At 36.1% G+C, this 22,235-nt stretch overlaps 1 protein-coding gene across 3 annotated transcripts in view; it reads left to right on the top strand.

Moving 5' to 3' along the window:
• Nucleotides 1-3,734: 3,734 nt before the first annotated feature.
• The window catches only part of pkp3a (plakophilin 3a), a 23,530-nt gene continuing 5,029 nt past the window's right edge, over nt 3,735-22,235 (top strand). Inside the window, exons 1-6 of one of the 3 annotated variants that reach the window (XM_016277708.1) lie at nt 3,735-3,947; nt 12,593-12,699; nt 13,387-14,222; nt 17,255-17,378; nt 17,468-17,672; nt 21,048-21,222. In XM_016277708.1, the coding sequence (XP_016133194.1) occupies nt 12,613-12,699; nt 13,387-14,222; nt 17,255-17,378; nt 17,468-17,672; nt 21,048-21,222 (1,427 nt within the window). In that variant the 5' untranslated portion in view covers nt 3,735-3,947; nt 12,593-12,612. Of the gene's footprint in view, nt 3,948-6,629; nt 7,121-9,023; nt 9,513-12,592; nt 12,700-13,386; nt 14,223-17,254; nt 17,379-17,467; nt 17,673-21,047; nt 21,223-22,235 lie in introns of those variants that run through there. The other 2 variants (XM_016277707.1, XM_016277705.1) reach the window with 2 other exon arrangements.

Genomic DNA, 22,235 nt, shown 5'->3' with positions numbered 1-22,235 from the left:
GCATTCAAATAATGCATCTCATAATCTTTTACTGCAGTTATATCTAATCAAATGCACATTATTATTCTTTAGTTGGGGTTAAACAAATCAATTTTGCTTGGTTGGAACAGCAGCTACGCTAATTATGTCTCTATTTGTTTCTCTGATTTTGCTATAAGTTTGATTGCATCATATAATAATTGCTGTTAATAGTGTTCATCGTCTGTCTGATTATGTCTTTAATTGATTTTTCCGTACATTTCTGCCATATGTACATGAACTGACAGTCACCACTGGTAAGCTACTACTAAATATTATAGAAATTAAATTTTCTGTAAAGTTGCTATGCAACTATTTGTATTGTAAAAAGCGCAATACAAAAAAAACTTGAATTGAATTGAATTGAATTAATCCTTGATCTAGTTCTGAAGAAACTAATCATTGCAATAGTCATAAGCCCCCCAAAATAATTAAGATTAATCAAATATTATCAGTGAACTGACAGTCACCACTGATAAGCTACTACTAAATATTATAGAAATTAAATTTTCTGTAAAGTTGCTATGCAACTATTTGTATTGTAAAAAGCGCAATACAAAAAAAAAACTTGAATTGAATTGAATTGAATTAATCCTTGATCTAGTTCTGAAGAAACTAATCATTGCAATAGTCATAAGCCCCCCAAAATAATTAAGATTAATCAAATATTATCAGCATGAACCAAAAGAAAATAAAAAAGCAAAACAAAACAGACAACCCAAAACACAAAAACAATAATAAAATAATAATAAATAAATCTAATCTTTTAAAGATTAAAAAAGAAAAAAATCTTAATCCTTGATCTAGTTCTGAAGAAACTAATCATTGCAATAGTCATAAGCCCCCCAAAATAATTAAGATTAATCAAATATTATCAGTATGAGCCAAAAGAAAATAAAAAAGCAAAACAAAACAGACAACCCAAAACACAAAAACAATAATAAAATAATAATAAATAAATCTAATCTTTTAAAGATTAAAAAAAGAAAAAAAATCTTAATAAATAAAAAACAAACAAAAAAACACACAAAACTGACAAAAACACAACACAAAAAACTAGTAAAACAAAAAAGCAAAACAGAACAAAACCTAAAACAAAACACAGAAAAGTAAACAAAACACACAAATCGAAAAACAAGCAAAAACACAACACAAAACAACAGATAAAAACAAAACAAAAAACGAAACAAAAAAAACCCCTCAAACACCTAAGGCAACACAAAAACAAAAAATAAACAAAACAATGCAAAACAAAAAATACAAACAAAGCACAAAAAAAACACAAAAACAAAAAGCAAAACAACAAAATAATACATTACCTCACAAAAAACAACAACAACACAAAACTGCATCACATATCAAAACAAAACAAATAAGCAAATAGCTAAATAGATGTAAAGGAAAGACATTTTAAGGTAAATGATATTGAAATGATTTTTCAAAGCTGTACATGAAACAAATATTATTTTATGTTTTACAAGAAAATACTATTTAACATTTAAACTTCAAAACTTCGTTGTTAATTCAGTTTGTTACTTGCCATTTCTTTGTAATTGTTCATAAAATGTACTAGCAGCTTCTGAGTGAAAATGGTTTCCACTTCATTTTCTATACCATAAGCTATGCTACTTCTTTAATAGTGGCAGATGGTCAATTTGTTAAACCATATATAAGTAGTTTATGATTTTCAAACAGTGTCTTCATGCTTTGTGTATGTGACAGTAGTTTATATTAGCGTAATGGATCTACAGCACGTTTCGCAGGGCATTCTGGGCTATTCATATTTGAAGAAAGAACAAGAGCTGTCATACACCACGTTTAAGGTGGATTAAGGTGGTACTAAGTTGAAAATGCTTTCTCATAGGGAAGGGCAAGTGATTCTGTCTTCGACTGAATGAGAATCCACCTGCCCTGGCCTCAGGAAATCTCTATAAAATATGTGACTTTCTTTCTCAAAGTGATTCACGTGTAACACTAAAGTTCAGAACTTACTGTATACTGTATTATACAGTAAGTAACACCCTCATGATACAAAACACTGGGTTGTCTGACAAGCATGATTAAAATAATAGCAGTGGAAGATTTTAATTAAAATATTTCACTCTGTGTTCCAATTAACTAACAGCAGTAATACAATGATTACACTATATAACACATTCAAATAAAATGGGAAAACTTTGAATGTTGACTTGACAAAACCATGCCAGAAAGATTAAAGTTCACCGACTGAAGGTTAGTTGTATAAAGTTATATATAGGACACTCCACCGTTCAAACGCTTTAGGGTCCATAGATAAAAAAAAAAAAGAAAAGAAATAAATACTTTTATTCAGCATTAAATTGATTAAAAGACATGTATAATGTTACAAATGATTCATATTTTTTTTTAAATTCTGTCCTGTTGAACTATTAATCAAAGAATCCTTAAAAATAAATGTCACATTTTCCACACAAATATGAAGCAGCACAACTGTTTTCAACATTTGCACAGTATTTTTCTTTGTCAAACTAGCATCTCATTTGTAAGTTTATCTTGCTGTTCTCTGCACAGATTAGTACTGTGTATCTGAACCAACTTTACAAAACAAAACACACACACACAAATCAAAACCATAGACCTTTTTCACATTTCCGGGTTTCTCAGCAGCGGAAGTCTTCATAGTTGGGTTAACTTCGAGAGCAGAGAATGGGAGAGTACCACAAATATATTTTTTGCATTCCTATTTGCTAAAATAGCAAAAGAGAAACACCACAATAGTGTTTTTACGACTTTCAAAAAAAGGGGAAAAAATTGAGAGAGAACGATGTCAAATTTCCCGTCCTTCTCATAGACGCTGCATTAGAAACACCCTTGCATTAGCGTTAACTAGTTTTTTTGTAATTTGATGCAAAGGTGATATAATGCAAAGTATAGTGTATACATTTAAAAAATAAAATCTAAATATAAAAAACTTTCGAGGATTTAGGATGCTGATGACCGATGAAACGCATCATCACAGTCTTGTGAAAAGGGTCCATACTGAAACTGATGATTAGTGAGTTTATCTTGGTCACTTCAAAGAAAAGTACTGTGTATTCGAACCTGCGTCTTTACAAAACAAAAGAAGAAACAAAATAAATTGAAAAAAGTTGTTTGAAATTCAAACGTTTATCTTGCTGGTCACTGCACAGATTTTTGTGTATTTGATATTGTGTATTTGAACATGCGGTTTTACAAAACAAAAGAAGCAAAACAAGACAAAACACACAAACAAACAGTTGTTTGAACTTTGTTTTGCTGGACTGAATAGCATTGTGTATTTAAACCTGAGGTTTTACAAAACAAAACAACAAAACAAGAAATTGGCTGTAAATAATTTTATCTTGCTGCTCACTGGCACTGCACGGAATAGTATTGTGTATATAAACAAAAAACACGCGCACACACACAAAACATAAAACAATTGTTTGAAATGATCTACATTTATCTTGCTGGTCACTGCATGGAACAGTATTGTGTAGCCTATATTAACCTGATGAGAAATTGGCGATTAGTTCATTTAATCTGGCTGCTCACTGCACGTAATAGTATTGTGGGGGTTGTAGGTTTGTCTAGCCCCGCTCACACCCTCCGATCCTCCTGTCTGACGTCTGCATCACACCTCCACCTGCAGACTCGCCCATTGTGTCTCTCTCTTTCTCTCTGCTGTAACCGTCTGACACATTATCACACACACCTTCTTAATTCAGGGGATTGGTAACCAGAATAGTGATCATGAATGCACACACGTGTATCTTTTTTAATGTGATAAGGGCGTTGTCACTGCAGATTCTATAACTTCTTGCCTCTCTCTGACACCTGTCAGATTTTCACAAGCAATCTGCGAGACGGCACACTAAACACATTTTCTCAGCACTGGAATTATACGCTAAATCCTGATAGTCCTATTGGTGAGTAAAGATACAATCAAGCACTTTCTGTTTGTTTTCATCTCAGAATAAATGGATACTATTGTCGGCATATGAACAAAGCATGATTCAGTTTTGTGAACGAGCATGCAAATGCTGTCTGAACAGAAATCAGTATCAGTCACAGTGACTCAGTGCTGAGTGAGTGAGTTTGATAACTTTCTGAGAAAGATGCTGGTTTGGATTTTTTTTTGTGCTTATGACAGTTGAAAACCTTAAATTAGCATATTTTATAAATGATGACATTTTCAAAAATGATATAAACATAATAATTACAAGAATGTATTATTCAATAAATGTATGTGTTTTAAATGATTTAGAAGGGCATTTGTATTAACAAACAGTTATAAAGTGGATAAATGAATCACACTTAATTAAAAAGGGGTATTTAAACTGCAATTTATTGAGTTTGTTGGCTATTTGAAATCTAAAATAATACAGTAAAATACAGCTGGAAAATATCATCATTTTTCATCAGATAGTTGATATTAGTGTTTGTGTTTTATAGAAAGCAAACCATGCATGAGTTTTTTAGATAAAGGTGAAACTTGATTCAGCATGACCTGCCGCGCTTCTTACGTTGCTAGACGACTCTAAGATACAACAACAACGAGCTGTTTAAACAGAGACACACGTCACCTGCATGTCAGAGCACATTCTCTGGGAATTTTGCTGAACTGATGACAAAATGTCTAGAAAAATGAATGAAAGTATTGGTGACGATAAACGTGTTACGTTATTTGGTTAGATCGCGCAAGAGTTTTCAAAATCCACACTGTAAATAATGTTTGTCAGATCCTAAAATGAGCTAGCCTATTCAATTATTTTCATTAACTAAACTTATGTAATCTATAAACATGTTTTTTTTCTTGATATATACTGTATAATACATAATGGTAACACTTTATTTTAAGGTGTCTTTGTTGCACGTTACATGTAGCCTAGTTACTATTATAGTAACAATACATTTTATAAAAAAGCCTAATCCTAACCCTAACCATACACTGTAAAAAATAAGTGTAATTTTAACTGTAAAATCTTGTCAAAACGCTACAGAAAAAAAACTGTTAATAGGTTAACAGTAAGTTCCCGTACTATATACAGGGAAAAACTGTAAAAGATCTAACCAGACATTTCGTGTAATTTTACAGTAAAATGCTGTTAATTTTACAGTTTTTAGAAGTAAAAAAATAACAAATCAATGTATAATTTCCAGTCAAAAACTGTAAACTGATATTCCCAGAATTCCCTGCATGACACTCCACATTTGAAAGTATTTTGTTTAAATAATCATGTTTTTTTAATAGTTTTTGTTATCAGTTATGTATATTTGGGCTTTATGTTACATCTTCTGTTGTTTATTGAAAGTTGAATGCATTATTTAAGTATCATGTGTGTTACCATGATGGTGTTTTGTGTTTGCATGAATGACTCTGTGCACCTTCTATACATTAGTATATACTTCTGCTTGTGGCGAAGCTACTTGTGATGAGCTTTGATTCTTCATGTGGCTTTCTCTTTTACCACCTGCTTTATTTTGGTGGTTGTCAGTATGTTAAAGGTACAAAACAGATTTTAATAGCAGTGTGCATTGTTGAATTTACTGGTTTACATTCAAATTTTCTTGTTTGTAAATTACAGTTTTATACTGTAAAATTTGCCATTTTTGGCCGTAAATGCGTTTTTCTGTATTTTTTACTAAATGATTCTGGCAACCACAGCTCCCAAAAGTATTTCGTAAAAACTACAGAATTCTTTGTACAGTGTTGGCCTATAGTTAAATAATATTACTCAGTACTTAAATGCACGATTATACTATAACAAGGACGCCTTAAAATAAAGTGTAACCTAAATAATTTGTTGTAAAGCCCATTACGTTGTTACTCTTTATTTTACAGTGCAATTTTTACATTTAAGAACTGAGTAATATTAATTAACAACCTGTCGCCTACTTGCAGGGTTAGAATTGGAGTTTAGTTTAGGGTTAGGCCTACTGCATGTAATTATGCATAATTTATTGTTATTACTATAGTAAGTACATGTAACATATCTAAGGAACACTAAAATAAAGTGTTACCAAAAAGTCTACACCAGGGGTGCCCAAACTCGGTCCTGGAGGGCCGGTGTCCCACAGAGTTTAGCTCCAACCCTAATCAAACACACCTGAAGCAGCTAATCAAGCTCTTACTAGGCATAGAAACTTCCAGTCAGGTGTGTTGAGGCAAGTTGGAGCTAAACTCTGCAGGACACCGGCCCTCCAGGACCGAGTTTGGGCACCCCTGCTCTACGCCCTTAAAAATAAAGGTTTCTGCAGTGATGCCAAAGAGGAACCTTTTTTTTTGGTTCCCAAAATAACCTTTCAGTGAACAGTTCCTGAAATAACCATTTTGAAGAACATTTAAAATATATATATATATATAAAGATCCTTTTCTGCATTTGAAAGGTTCCATCGATGTTCAAGGTTCTTCATAGAACCATTGATGCCAACAAAGAACCTTTATCTTTAAGAGTGTGACTCTGAAACACAAAAGTAAACGTCCAGATGCATCACAGAAACGAGACTGCTATAGCCTACACATTCTTTTGGGGGGAAAAATGGAAGATTTAAAAATGCATTTACTCAAAACGCAATTACATAGACTAAATAATAATGGAAAAGAGCCTGCTCTGTGCGTTCTTGAATTTACCTGGATCAGGTAACCGATGACTCACCTCAAAGCCCCGCCCACTTTACCTCCCACCTGCGAAAAAGCCGCAGAGTTCAGAGCAGCCGTCAGTAGCGCGTCGCCTCACAGTTCCAGCATCAGCGCAGAGAAACTCAAGCTGACTAACTGAAGACGTCTTTATTGTTTCGCACCGCGCGGACCTACGTTTTCCCCACTCTCTGGTGGAACTGTAACTTTGTAATCTCGGTCCCATCGTCGCTTCGCCATGAGTATGACCTCGGAGAACGTTTTTCTGACGGCGCTGCAGCCCAACACGACCGTCAGCACTTACGCGGTCCCCTCCGAAACCGAGCTGTCTCACGGCGGGACCCACGCCAAGGAGGAGGCGAGGTTCAAACGCGTGCACCAGCAGGTGTCCATGAGACTGGCGGAGAAATCCACGCTTCCGCGCCAGAACGGCTCGTCGTCGTCCCAGTACGCAGCCTCAGGTGTGTCACTGTGCGCTTTGATCTCATTGTAATATCTCCACAATAACACAACAGCCTTTGAATTATTAATCTACTCATCATCTGCCAGGTTGATTTTACATAAAAGCCTTTGCGCTGTGCTTTTATACAGTATCTGGTTTCATTTAGAGTTGAATTACATCTTCGTTAACTTTTGGGAACGTCATTATTTGTTAGATATCAATAGAAGAAGCATTATTATTACATTCACACGCACAGGATGTACTGTGCTGTTTACAGGCAAGTATGCAAAACAATAAATAGTTATCAGAAAAAACTGCCTGGAGCAAAATTGTGGTCACATGGTTTCTGTTATTTGGATATACAGTAAGACTAAATATCCCACATGCCATTTGTAGATAATGTATGTTTTTTAATGTATGTGATTTGACCTGAGCTAGTTTGCATTTACCTTTGTTTTCTGACTATAACAAAAAATTATGTCATAGATGGTGGTCAGTTCACATCAGGCAGATTTAGTTTTCACCGTTGTTCTTGAACATTAAAAGTGGCCATTTAAATTAAGATTTAAATTCATGAGTGTGACATCTGGTTTGTGTTAATAATTTACAGGAGTGAGTTGAGCAAGGTTCAAGTGTAATCTGGTTCATTTTAGGTGAGAGTGAAAGTTTCAAAGCTCTCCTTTGAAGAAACCCAACACACTAGACAAATGTGCTTAGGATTGCACAAAAGGAAGGTCATTTGGCTCCATCAATCATAAGGGCGTAAATATCAACTGGTGTGACGGAAAAGCTGAAGAATGCAACCTGAGAGAAATCCAAAGTATTTGTTTTAATCTGCAACCTTATAGGCAGCAGTTGCTCAAAGTTTCGTTTTTAAAGACAAGTGAGACTTTCAGTACTGATTGTAAAAGCATATTAGTGTGCACTTGAAAGTGTTTAAGAATTTGTGGTTGATTAGAGTGGTTAAGAGCAGAATTCTTGGCTTTATGAGGGTCTGCCGCAGCTATTTCCAGCACTTTAACCTCTGGTGCTTAGCGGATACGTTGACCGGACAAACTTGCATACAATAGTGTGATAAACCTGACTACAAACATTAAAAAAAAACATTTCATGTTTTTTTTTTGTTTAAAACAACAAACATGCATGTTTTCGTACAAATTTGTGTACAAAGGTGTCTTAAACATGGCTAAAGGGAAACAAAACAGCCCATTGAATGTTTTTAAATGTTTAAAACAATCATGTTTACATAAAAACATGCGTACAAAGATATCATGAACATGACCTCAGTGAAACAAAACAACAGACAAACATCCAAAAATGGATGTTTACATAAAAATTTGCATATAAAGTTGTAGTAAACATTTTCTGTTTAATTGTTTCATTCCCACAGAGTTTAGCTCCAACCCTAATCAAACACACCTGAAGCAGCTAATCAAGCTCTTACTAGGCATAGAAACTTCCAGTCAGGTGTGTTGAGGCAAGTTGGAGCTAAACTCTGCAGGACACCGGCCCTCCAGGACCGAGTTTGGGCACCCCTGCTCTACGCCCTTAAAAATAAAGGTTTCTGCAGTGATGCCAAAGAGGAACCTTTTTTTTTGGTTCCCAAAATAACCTTTCAGTGAACAGTTCCTGAAATAACCATTTTGAAGAACATTTAAAATATATATATATATATAAAGATCCTTTTCTGCATTTGAAAGGTTCCATCGATGTTCAAGGTTCTTCATAGAACCATTGATGCCAACAAAGAACCTTTATCTTTAAGAGTGTGACTCTGAAACACAAAAGTAAACGTCCAGATGCATCACAGAAACGAGACTGCTATAGCCTACACATTCTTTTGGGGGGAAAAATGGAAGATTTAAAAATGCATTTACTCAAAACGCAATTACATAGACTAAATAATAATGGAAAAGAGCCTGCTCTGTGCGTTCTTGAATTTACCTGGATCAGGTAACCGATGACTCACCTCAAAGCCCCGCCCACTTTACCTCCCACCTGCGAAAAAGCCGCAGAGTTCAGAGCAGCCGTCAGTAGCGCGTCGCCTCACAGTTCCAGCATCAGCGCAGAGAAACTCAAGCTGACTAACTGAAGACGTCTTTATTGTTTCGCACCGCGCGGACCTACGTTTTCCCCACTCTCTGGTGGAACTGTAACTTTGTAATCTCGGTCCCATCGTCGCTTCGCCATGAGTATGACCTCGGAGAACGTTTTTCTGACGGCGCTGCAGCCCAACACGACCGTCAGCACTTACGCGGTCCCCTCCGAAACCGAGCTGTCTCACGGCGGGACCCACGCCAAGGAGGAGGCGAGGTTCAAACGCGTGCACCAGCAGGTGTCCATGAGACTGGCGGAGAAATCCACGCTTCCGCGCCAGAACGGCTCGTCGTCGTCCCAGTACGCAGCCTCAGGTGTGTCACTGTGCGCTTTGATCTCATTGTAATATCTCCACAATAACACAACAGCCTTTGAATTATTAATCTACTCATCATCTGCCAGGTTGATTTTACATAAAAGCCTTTGCGCTGTGCTTTTATACAGTATCTGGTTTCATTTAGAGTTGAATTACATCTTCGTTAACTTTTGGGAACGTCATTATTTGTTAGATATCAATAGAAGAAGCATTATTATTACATTCACACGCACAGGATGTACTGTGCTGTTTACAGGCAAGTATGCAAAACAATAAATAGTTATCAGAAAAAACTGCCTGGAGCAAAATTGTGGTCACATGGTTTCTGTTATTTGGATATACAGTAAGACTAAATATCCCACATGCCATTTGTAGATAATGTGTGTATATATATATATATATATATATTTTTTTTTTAGTGGCTTGACCTGAACTAGTTTGCATTTACCTTTGTGTTCTAGCGATAACAAAAATAATGTCATGGGTGGTAATCAGTTCACATCAGGGGTGGTAGATTTAGTTTTCAATGTTGTTTTTAAACATTAGCAGTGGTGATTTTAAATTAAGAATTCCAAATCGGATGAGAAAGCTTTGAATTCATGATTCCCCCCCCTGTATCAATCAGCATAGAAAGTGGCTCTGGCAGAACAGACAAGGCGACTTCTGGTTTGTGTTAATCATTCACAGGAGCGAGTTGAGCAAGGTTCAAGTCTAATCTCAGTTCCTGTTACACGACTAAGTGAGAGTGAAAGTTTCAAAGCTCTGCTTAGAAAAACCCAACCCACTCTAGACAAAAAAAAGTGCTTGGCATTGCACAAAAGAAAGGTAATTTGGATCTGTCAATCATAATAGCTTAAATATCAATTGGTGTGATGGAAAAGCTGACGAATGTAACCGAAGAGAAATCCAAACTCTTTGTTTTAATCCGCAACTTTATAGACAGCAGTTGCACAAAGTTTAGTTTTTAAAGACAAATGAAACTTGCTGTACTGTACGACTGTAAAGCACATTAGTACACATTAGTGTGCACTTGAAAGTACTCAAAGCTTCTACGTGTTCAAGAATTTGTGGTTGATGTGAGTGGTTAAGGCCAGAAGTGGCTGAATTCCTGGCTTTATGAGGGTCTACCATTGCTATTTCTAGGGTTTTAACCTCTGGTGCTTAGCGGATACATTAACCGGACCCCAGTTTATGAGGTTTACCTGTGTTTGACAAGTTAGAAAAGCCTTGCGTCTTCCTGTTACAGACCTGCTTTCGGGAAGCGACGCATACCATGTCTTGAAAGTGTTCGTAAGTCTGAAAACTTGACATTGAAATGCCAAGAATTAATTACGAGCTTGATTGAGATGTAGGCAAAATGGATTGTTTTAAAACAAAATTGCATTTGAACACTCAAAATGTTAGTTCTAACTTAATAATTACTTGTGTTTAATTCTACTAATTTGAAGCAATGCACTAGGGCAGGGTGAAGGGCGTGTTTTTTTTTTGGGTAGGGACTTTGGGAGTGTACCAGTCATCAGACCGGTTCTGTCTTTTCTGCTGGCTGTTGTCTACAACTCACTCCACACTTCTTCCCTTATGAAATGCTTATACCACTCCCTAATTCTCACACACACACACACACACACACGCACACATTCACATACACACATTCACATACTCAAGTGCATGTACTTGCATGCCCGTTGATGCATAAATAAGCCTTTGATGAAATAAACCTGGATGTCTTAGCCCCATGTCTGCTACTGATCCAGAACAAAAACGCTGTAAAATTGTGGTAAACGTGCACTGCAGTAATTCATGTAACTCTACAAGTTTGCCTTATACTTGCAGTGTCATCAAAGACGCATGGCGAGCATACTGACTTAGCTGTAAAGTTACAGACTTGACGACTTTACGGAGCAGTAAATCTTTGGCTTTACATCTGAACACCTGTAACTTATTACCCACAATGCAGGCACTCTGTAATGCCATGCATTCAGCAACTTGATTACATTCAAATAAGACATACAAACTTGCATACAATAGTGTCATAAACCTGACTACAAGAAAGCAAACAAACTTGCATGTTAGTTCACAAAGTAGACAAACTTATGTACATACCTAAGTGTCACAAACATGAAACAAAACAAAGTTGTTTAATAATTTGAGCAGACATGCTCATCAACATTTACATCAAAACATACATGCAAAGCTATAATAAACATGATTAAAGTGAAACGAAAACACATTTAATGTGTTTTTTTAATGTTTAAAACAACAAACATGCATTTTTGCATACAAACTTGTGTACAGAGGTATGCTAAACATGACTAAAGGGAAACAAAACAACACATTTTGTTTAATTGTTCAAAGAACAAACACGGATGTTTACACAAAAAAAACCCTTGCATATAAAGCTGTAGTAAACATGATTAAAGTGAAACAAAACAAACAATTTTTTGTTTAATTGTTCCACCAAAGAACAAATGTGCATGTTTGCGTACAAGCTTGTTTACAAAGGTATCATAAACATGGCTAAAGTGAAACAAAACAGTTATTTGTTTAATTACTGCATAGTTTGTGTGTTTACAACACTCAGTGCTTACAATAGTTATTCAATTTAGAGTTGTGTAGATAGTTAATAATTTTGTGTTGTAAAACAATTCATTGGTTAGATGTGTAAACTAGATGTTTCTTTTTGTTCTTTACTGTTACCTGATTGGTTATATATCTTTTGGAGAAAACGTTCTATTTTAATTGATGGAAAACAGGGCAAGTGCAAGATCAAAGGCCATATTTTTATAATGAGGATCTTTAATTTAATTTTAGCTTGTTGTAGTTACTAGTTGAGATCAGTCACTGAGTTGACATCATAGATCTTGTTTTTCTGAAATGCATTTTAGCTGAGCTGTTAGGTGTCTCAGTTGTGTTCAGAAACGTGTTGAATGTGATGGCACATCGAGAAAGTTCACTGAGAGGATTACTCTGGCCATAAAAACTAGTCTATGTTATTTTCTCATTCATTTTCACAGTGAGAAATTCAAGTTTACATGTGCATTTATATTAATTCTCTGTATTTAATATATCTTCTCTTAGAGTCTGGGAATTACCCGACGATGACAAAATATTCAACAATGAGCCAGAATTTCACTCCAAATTTCAGCTCTAAATCCTTCGTCTATGCCTCCGGCAGACCAATGACGGTAAGATTCTTTCCATTTCTTTATAAATATTTTACAGTAGTTTACTTGTTTGAAAGACAAAGCACTTATTGAGCCAAGTTAAAGAAGTCTTGTGTGTGTGTGTGTGTGTGGCTTTATGGACGTGTATCTTGTCCAAATATTGAAAATGAGTAATGGGGATTGTGTTAGTTAGATGTGATATTTCACAGGTAAGCTCTAACCAACAACCACATATGAAAAATCACAAGTTTAGACATCTCGAAGCATCACTTTCAGATATATTCCTGTTGAGTGATACCATGCTAAAAGTAGAGTTGTTGATCTAATGTAAATGTAAATGTAAATGCATGAAATGTATGCATTAAAATGCATATATTAATGCAAAAAATGCATCAATTATTGCTAAAACTTTAATTATGATAAAAATGATTAAAAATAATGCAATTTAACTTAAGTTATTTCTATAATTAAGACTTGAAATACCACAGCAAATTTTTTTGCATTTATCTGAATTATCTCAATTTTGGGGCCTTTCTCTGGAAATATTGACGTGATTATTATCAATTGGATTGATTAATTAATTGACATGTAATTCGATAACATTTTTTAATCAATTGATAGCTATAGTTGATAAGGTTCTACCTTTTCAATTTATCTTTTCTTCTACATGTTCAATGTCTCTTTTCTTCAATGCCTCTTTTCTTCTAGGCCCAGCGTCCATCCCAGTACTCTAGTGGTTACACATCCCGCTCTGCCATTGATTTCGGCCCAAGAACCAAAATCAGTTACACAGGAGGTGGAGGTGGTGGTGGAGGTGGGGCATATTATCAAGAAGATTTTGTAAGCGGCGGTTACCAGGGTGGCGGTTTCCAGGGTGGCAGTTACCAAAGTGGCGGGGGCCAAGTGCAACAGCAGCAGGTCAACACAATGACTCGATCCTTCAGCCGAATGGGGGGAGACCCGGAGACCCAGTCGATGCATTCCATGCGTGTGGCATCCATGCCGCGCCAGGTGGTTTCCTCATGGGTGGCGCAGGACGACAGCGACGGCAGCCTGGTTTCAGAACGAGACGCCACTTACACGCAACAGGCCTCCCTGCAAAACATGAGCAATGGTTACGCCGCCAACACCTACCCACGTCAGTCCGTGTATTCGACCTCTAGGGTGAACGGATTAGAGAGCGGACAGCAGCAGGTCAGTTCCATGACTCTGCCGGCCATGAAAAGCTCCCTTAGCGGGACGCTAGCCACTGGCGGCGGAGGAGGCGGCATGGAGCAGGAGGTGTACGTTAGACAGCAGTCCTTCAAAGGCCCTGCCCACCGCACCATCAGCCGAATCAACAACCGGCAAACGAGTCGCACGTCCAACATGTCATCAGGCATGTACGGAACTACCGGATTCAGCGGCTCCCAGAACAACCTGGCCATGATGCAGCAGGGACGGCTGTCGCGCGCCGGATCCGTCAGGAGCGTGCATAGCGTCGGGAGAGGCAAGGATGTGTTTGACGGCATGGATATGACAGGCAGCATGGGCAACCTGAGCGGGTAAGAACACGTGGTTTCGGTGTGTCAAAATACTGAGCGAAATGCATCCCAAATGAGTCAAGGCCAGGAAGACAGTAGGACTGTCACGATAAATCAATGCATCGTGATTCATGAATCAATTCTGAATGCATCATGATTCTCTCTGGAATCAATTCTGAGCTTAGTTTTTAACAGCAGATGGCGCTCTAATCTAGTTTTTAAGCGCACACTCAAATGCTTACGAAGAAGAGTGCTGAATAGCGACATGTAATTACATCTCGGCTCAGAATGCTTTTATGACATGAGATTAATGTAAACTCAGCTCACTGTGAACACCCTTGTAATTCGCTTCTAACTTTATGAACTTTATGAATTATTAATTTAGGTTCAAGTGTATGTAAGGAACAGGAAGCAAGCAAAGCATGGCTGTTTTTAAAGCACGCAGTGCCATCTGTTGTGAAAAACTAAGCTCAGAATCGATTCGAGAGAGAATCGCGATACATTCTGAAAATCTCAGAATCGATGCAGAATCATTTCTCGATTCGCGATGCATCAATCTATTTCCCCAGCCCTAGAAGAAAGTATTGAAATGGAAGTAGCGGCAGATCTTGTATTGTGTATTGTGATCGTAAAATAAAAAAGTAGGGCGTAGACTTAGTTCTATCTATCAATTGTTGATTGGATGGAGGTAGATCTGAATTTTGAGCCGATTGTAAGAATGGGGTGGAATTTATGTGGACCAAATGATTGAAAAAGTCCAGCATGGGTCACCAGGAAAAAATCGATTAATAAGATCGAGTTTTATTTAAAATGACAATATTTAAGAAATGGAACATATGCATGGATGAATCGGTCACAATAAGATCAAAAACATTTAGAAAATAGATTACTTTGCATTTTATGGCGACTTTAAGTGTGTTGTTAGACAAAGCAGAAACTGGTCAAACTTGAGAGAGAAACTTGCCAAATTAAATTTGAGACATTGAACTGAAGCGCAGTCACATGTGCTTTTATATTGGTTATTTTACAGTGCTGTTGATTGTAACTCATCCAATCATAATTCAGCGTTGGTTTTATTGTTTGGAGTTTTTTTTCACTCTGGTGTTACATAAGGTTCATGAAGTAGTTTTTTTCTTTTGTACTCATACCAGACTTTCATTCATTTATTATATCTTATCTTTTGGTTTGCGCCCATCAAGTTAATGATTAAGTGAAGGAAAACAGTCAAATGGCGAGTAGGCCTACCTTATATCTAATAAAATGTTTTTGTTTTTTTTCAGTATTTTATTCACTAAATTATTCCAAGATTGATTTGAAATTCACACATTAAATATATTCCAACTATTTTATTATGCACAATATAAGATTTTGGTCATTGTACAGTGACTGCTAACTAAGGATGTCTGTCATCTTGCTTAAATTACTTTAAAGATGTGCACAGAAGTAGTATGCTAGCACCATTAGCATAAAACACCACTCAAAAGTAGGCCTAATTGCTTGAAATGCACAAATAACGTGTTCAACCACAAATTACATGTTTCTTACCAAACGCTTCCATATTACTGTTGGTCAAAAATTCCCTGAATTATGTACCGTAGCTATTTGAGACATACTATGTTTTACCACAAACACTGAGTATTACTGATTGCAAATTAGTCTGTTAGCTGTTTTTCGTTAAAAATACTTAGTGTGGTGTGTAAGTATGGATAACAGTGATTACTCACAGGGAGGGCAAGGCAAGGCAAGGCAATTTATTTATATAGCACATTTCATATACAATGGCAATTCAATGTGCTTTACATAAAAGAAAATTAAAAAAAATAATCAGGAGTGCAGGACTGACCTTTGAAGCATAAAATTATTCATACTGTGCTTTAACAGCCTGTCAGTACACCCATACTTAGCTTATCTGTCCTTGTTGCACTAACTCTGTGTGTGTGTGTGTGTGTGTGTGTGTGTGTGCGCGCGCATGTGTAATGTTTGATGTTGCCCAGCCCTGCCTATATGCTTGTTAAAAGTGAAGAGCGAGTCTGTTGCGCAGGCACACCCAAACCAGTCCAGCCACCTCACACTTCATACACCCTGGGAAGAAACACACACTTCCTAGCACTCCAGCAACATGCACCAGCACACACAAACACACATGAAGGAAGGTCCTGTTGAGAAAAAGTTCCTCCAAATAATGCTGACTCTTAAAATGGAAGTAGTACTAGTTAAGAAATTAAGATAAGCTAATATATGAATTATCTGACAAAGAAACAACCCTTTTTAAGCGCCACTTTAGGCTTACACCGAAAATGAATTGGTTTTACAAAATATTTGGGGTATTTTAATAGTAGTGAAAGTAAGAAATTATGGGTAGGAAAGTTGGGAACAGGGTTTAAAAAGAAAACGCAGGCCAGATTCGAACCCAAATTTCCTATATGAGCTCCAGAGCTAAATGTCTGAAGTTCACATGCTATGTCAACGACTCAAGAATATTACCGGCTAATGAATATTATCTTTACAGGACAATGTCAACAATTGAAGTGTTAATTTTTAGTATCGCTACTAAATCAAATTTAAAATTTCTTTCCTGCATACGGAATTAAATTAAACGAACATCTGTAAATCTGACCACACCCTAAGACCATGTTCTAATATCGTATCCAAGCAAGGAAGAACTTTTTGAAGTTGCAATAAAAATGGAAGTAGTGATTTTGCGGATTGTAAAACGACTTGTCATAAAAGAAAAAATTGCAGGGCGTAGACTTCTATCTATCCATCGGTTGTTGATTGGATGGAGGTAGATCTGAATTTAGAATTTATGTGGACAAAATGATTGGAAAAGTTCGGCATATGTCATCAAAGAGAAGTCGATTAATCGGAAGAATGAGTTACAGAAGACCGCATGCTAATAACAAACATCATTAATTACTGATTTGGAAAGCTCTACATAGGAAGCAACAGCTTGAGTCACAAATAGGTTCACAATTAATTCCAATAACCTTTGATGTTAGCATGTTACTAAGCTAATTATTTAATATTTAAATTTTTCGTACTTTCCTGCATAGACTCAACAGTTTGGACATGCAGACTGCCATTAACTATCTTGAAGAGCCCGATCAAAATCTTCAGATGTTGGGGGCTGCCTACATTCAGCATGAGTGTTACCATAACAGTGATACAAAGAAACAGGTATGGAGTTGCTATACGTGCAAAGAAACATTTGAGTGAAATGTTTAAATGTGTGTTTTCGATATAAGTAGAACTTCTCTTTCTTTCAGGTGAACCAGCTAAAGGGCATTCCTCTCCTGGTGCAGCTGTTTACCAGCGAGAGTCAAGAGGTGCAGCGCTACGCCACTGGCGCCACCAGGAACCTCATCTATGAGAGCATGGACAACAAAGTGGCCCTTATTGAATCCGGCGGGATCCCCAAGCTCATAGAAGCCCTTAAAGAACAAGACGACGAACTCCACAAGAACATCACAGGTGGGCATTTCAGTCATTCTGTTCTAGTTAACTTTACCGCTATTATATAAGCTAACTTTATAACCAGTGTCCTTTTTAAAATCAATTTGATTTCAAAACAAACCTCCTTTATCACATAAGAAGCCTAAAGGTGTGGTCAGGTTGTTGTTGTTGCAAAATACAGTCATTACAATGTGATCAGAAATTTCGCAAAAGGCCGAAATATTTCCCTATGTAGATTTTGCAGTGGGTTCAAGTTTATTACTTTCAAACCAAGCTGCTTACTTTTGGTCAGCATGGTGAATCAGTGACCAACTTGAAAGCGTTGCGAAATCTGCGTTGGGAAATCTTTTCCTCGTGTGAAATTTCTGACTGGATTTTGACTGAAAATTCACAAAACAACCTAAACCTTTAGACCGCATGCCAATAACAAACCTCATTAATGACTGATTTGGAATGCTTGTATATAGATAGCAATTTCGCGTGCCACACATATAGATTCACATTTGATTCAAGTGGAGTTTGAAGTTTGCATGTTGCTAGGCTAATGATTTAGGTGCCAGATTTACTAAACAGAGCAAATTAGCGTGAGACCGCAAAAGCACTGATGGGAGTGGAAAGTTATGTGGTTGATCTACTGACAAAATTGACCAAATTAGCAAAGATAATTGGGTGCGTCTAATCTGCTAACAACACAGGCACAAAATGGGTTAAGACATGCTTTTTCGGGGCATTAAAACTGCAGTCCGTAAGTTTTGCCTCTTTGTCGCCATCTCTGTTTGAAAACCTGGAATTGCAGCTGTGTGCGGAATTATCTAGCTTGCGTGGGTTGTGAGTCTGCGCGGATGAATCTAATGTTCTGAAGAGTATGTGTGGCAGTCAGTCACAGCACCGGTGTGGATATTTACTGTACATCACAGATTCTAGCCTACGTCTTGGAATATGACCCAAATAAGAATTTTCACCGTATATTGCCATCTGAATAAGTAACAAGTCTGCCACTTTTGTTCTGACCAACTGAGGAAAAAAGAATTATCATAAATCTCGCTACCAATGGTGATTAAATCTAAATATCGGTTAGCTCATATCACATCAAACCGTTCAAATTATTATTGTTATACTTTATTCTGAAATGATTAATGTTAACAAACATCAGCATTGGTGATTATGAATATAGTGTGTATTTGCGTGTAGATTTCAATTTCTGCACAGTCTAATCTAATTGCCATACTCTTCGAATTTCATATTAAGAAATTCTTTTAACCCAAAAAGCTAATTATGCTCCCTTCGAAACTGGTTTTCTTTAAAATACAAATCTTTGTAGTTTTGCCTCTTTGTCGCCATCTCTGTTTGAAAACCTGGAATTGCAGCTGTGTGCGGAATTATCTAGCTTGCGTGGGTTGTGAGTCTGCGCGGATGAATCTAATGTTCTGAAGAGTATGTGTGGCAGTCAGTCACCGCACCGGTTTGGATATTTACTGTACTTCGCAATCACAGATTCTAGCCTACGTCTTGGAATATGACCCAAATAAGAATTTTCACCGTATATTGCCATCTGAATAAGTAACAAGTCTGCCACTTTTGTTCTGACCAACTGAGGAAAAAAGAATTATCATAAATCTCGCTACCAATGGTGATTAAATCTAAATATCGGTTAGCTCATATCACATCAAACCGTTCAAATTATTATTGTTATACTTTATTCTGAAATGATTAATGTTAACAAACATCAGCATTGGTGATTATGAATATAGTGTGTATTTGCGTGTAGATTTCAATTTCTGCACAGTCTAATCTAATTGCCATACTCTTCGAATTTCATATTAAGAAATTCTTTTAACCCAAAAAGCTAATTATGCTCCCTTCGAAACTGGTTTTCTTTAAAATACAAATCTTTGTAATCCCAGGCTATCTGTAATCAGAAGCACATTTATAACTGGAATATAATTTAATTTCAGTCACGTGTTTCATAAACGCATAATCCTTTCTGGATTACAATCCGCCATCAAAATGATACATTTAATTATTCTGGCTGCTGTGAGAAAAGACTATAAACGAGGATCCTGCAGGATCCTCACATGCGATAGCCTAGTAGCCGGGACAACTTCTTTATGTTTACAGACGTGACGTAATGACACAGTGCCATGCTCGAATTTCCCGCGAAAACCTCCCAGTACCACTCAAATTACAAAACATTATTATAAGCTAACCATTTTGAATCGGGCTAATGTAAGGCGATAGTTTCGAACACTGGCTGGTTATGTACTTAAAATACATATATATTGTATTGCTCAAATATTGATTTCGGATCATTTTTAACCAAAAAAAGTTACGGACTGCAGCTTTGAATACAGGCGTAAATACCAGCAAACTGACTACCACAAACCTTAGTAAATAATTTATTTAAATACTCTACTCCCACAAATTTAGCATCTGAAAGGGAAACTCCTACAAACGCATATGCAATAATAACTCTGTCCATGCCTTTTCATCCTTAATTTTCCACTGCGCGTCTTTGGTAAATCCTGATAATAGTTGCGTTGATGTAACCTGTTAATAAATCTGTCCCTTAATGTTCTAATTAGCATAACAAATACATAACACAAAAATATTCTCTGAAACATTACATTTTAATTCGTTTAAATACTGTTTTCATCAATGCTTTGCAGTACAGAATGATATTTAAGTCGATTTTCAGTGAATCAACATCTGCCATGCATACTGGGCCTCCTCTGCCAGAGATACAGCTGATGTTACTTTTCATTTTTATTCACTGTTACAGTATCATAGAAAATATAGAACATCCTTCAATTAAAGACTTTTTTATTCGTGCTAGTGAGGTCCAGTGTCCATTTAAGCCATTAAATGACTCAGGATATGACGTACGAAGAGGTTTTCGTCATCAGACTAGATGTGTGCATGTGTATCTGCATGCATTGTATGCAGGGCGTTGCCTGATCTCTCAGTATTGCATCAAACTACTTTAATTATTGCTCAACGTTGTCTTGACTTGTGCAGTGGAATGAGCGGACTCCTGTAGCGAAGGTTGGTGAGTTAGATTTATGTCGGTCCTTAGGCTCTGTGCGTGTCTGGATATGCAGGAGCTCCAATAAACTGAATAAATCTAGCAATGCGAATCCCACCACTAAAAAGTGTGGCATTTAAGAGGATGACATCATAACGAAAGCTAAAGAGGTTGTAAATCTTTTGCAAGGAAGTTCGATTTGTGAAATTGGTTGAAACGGTTGCTGTAGTTATGATTTTTTCCCCCACTTTTTCCTCCTCGTTTTTTTCCTTATCTTTATTTAAATTCATATCTATTTCCCATGACACGTTCCCATGCTGTTTTCCTCATTCTCTTTATCTCTCTCTCCCCTTTGCTCTCATTCCCTGTAGGTATTCTGTGGAATCTGTCTTCTAAGGATAACCTGAAAGAAAGGCTGGCACGAGAAACTCTTCCCGAATTGACAGAGAAGATTCTGATTCCCCTCTCTGGCACCGGGGACAAGGACATCATTGAGCTGAGCCCCTCAGAGTCCGACATCTTCTTCAACACTACCGGCTGTCTCAGGTACACACACACACACACACACACACAGACTGTTTTGAGTTCCACTTTACTTGTTCCTGTTCCTGTAGGAACTTCATCGGACTTAACCGAATGAAAATCCCCTGACAGGAAACCTGAGAACGAGAATACTTAAGAGTCATGTTTCAACCTAAACTATATTTTATATATTTTATATTTTTAGGACTGTCATTTTTAGAAAATGATCAAATATGAAGTCTGTTTTTAGGACTGTTATTTTTGAAAAATTATAGAAAATGAAACTTGTTTTTAGGACTGTCATTTTAGAAAATTATAAAAATATATTAATTCTGTTTTTAGAAGGGTTATTTTTGGAAAAATTGTATTTAACAAATCTATTTTAGGACTATTAGTTTTAGAAAATTATAGAAAAAGACATCTATATTTAGGACAGTTGTTTTTAGGAAAAACAAAAAAAAATTCTATTTTTAGGACTGCTATTTTTTAGAAAACTATTTTAAAAATAACTGTATTTTAGGACTGTTATTTTTAGTTAATTATATCAAATAAATTCTATTTTTAGGTCTGTTATTTTTTAGAAAATTGTAGAAAATGATTCCTGTTTTTAGAAAAGTTGTTTTTAGAAAATTAATTCAATTTTTTGGACTATTAGTTTTAGAAAATCAATTCTATTTTTAGGACTGTTTTAAAAGAATTGTGCATATTTTATAACTGCTAATTTTAGAAAAGTATTAAAAAAATATTTTTAGGACTGTTGTTAAAAGTGGTAGAAAATGAATTATATTTTGGATATGTTATTTTTAGAAAATTATAGAAAATAAAGCATATTTTTAGAACGTGTTTTTAGAAAATTATAGAAAATCAGAACTATTTTAGGACTATTTATTAGGCCTGTTATTTATTTATTGCATTGTGACTTTATTTTTGAAAATACTTTATTTTATGAAAATATATTTTAAATATTAAAGAATGTAATAAGATTTAGAGAATCACTGTATCCTAAAAATTATTTTTTTAATTTATATATATATATA

This window comes from Sinocyclocheilus grahami, unplaced genomic scaffold (assembly GCF_001515645.1).
Source record: "Sinocyclocheilus grahami isolate Dianchi unplaced genomic scaffold, SAMN03320097.WGS_v1.1 scaffold115.1, whole genome shotgun sequence".
NCBI lineage: Eukaryota > Metazoa > Chordata > Actinopteri > Cypriniformes > Cyprinidae > Sinocyclocheilus > Sinocyclocheilus grahami.
The sequence above is the reverse complement of the archived record's forward strand: the minus strand, read 5'-3'. Positions and strand labels throughout refer to the sequence as shown.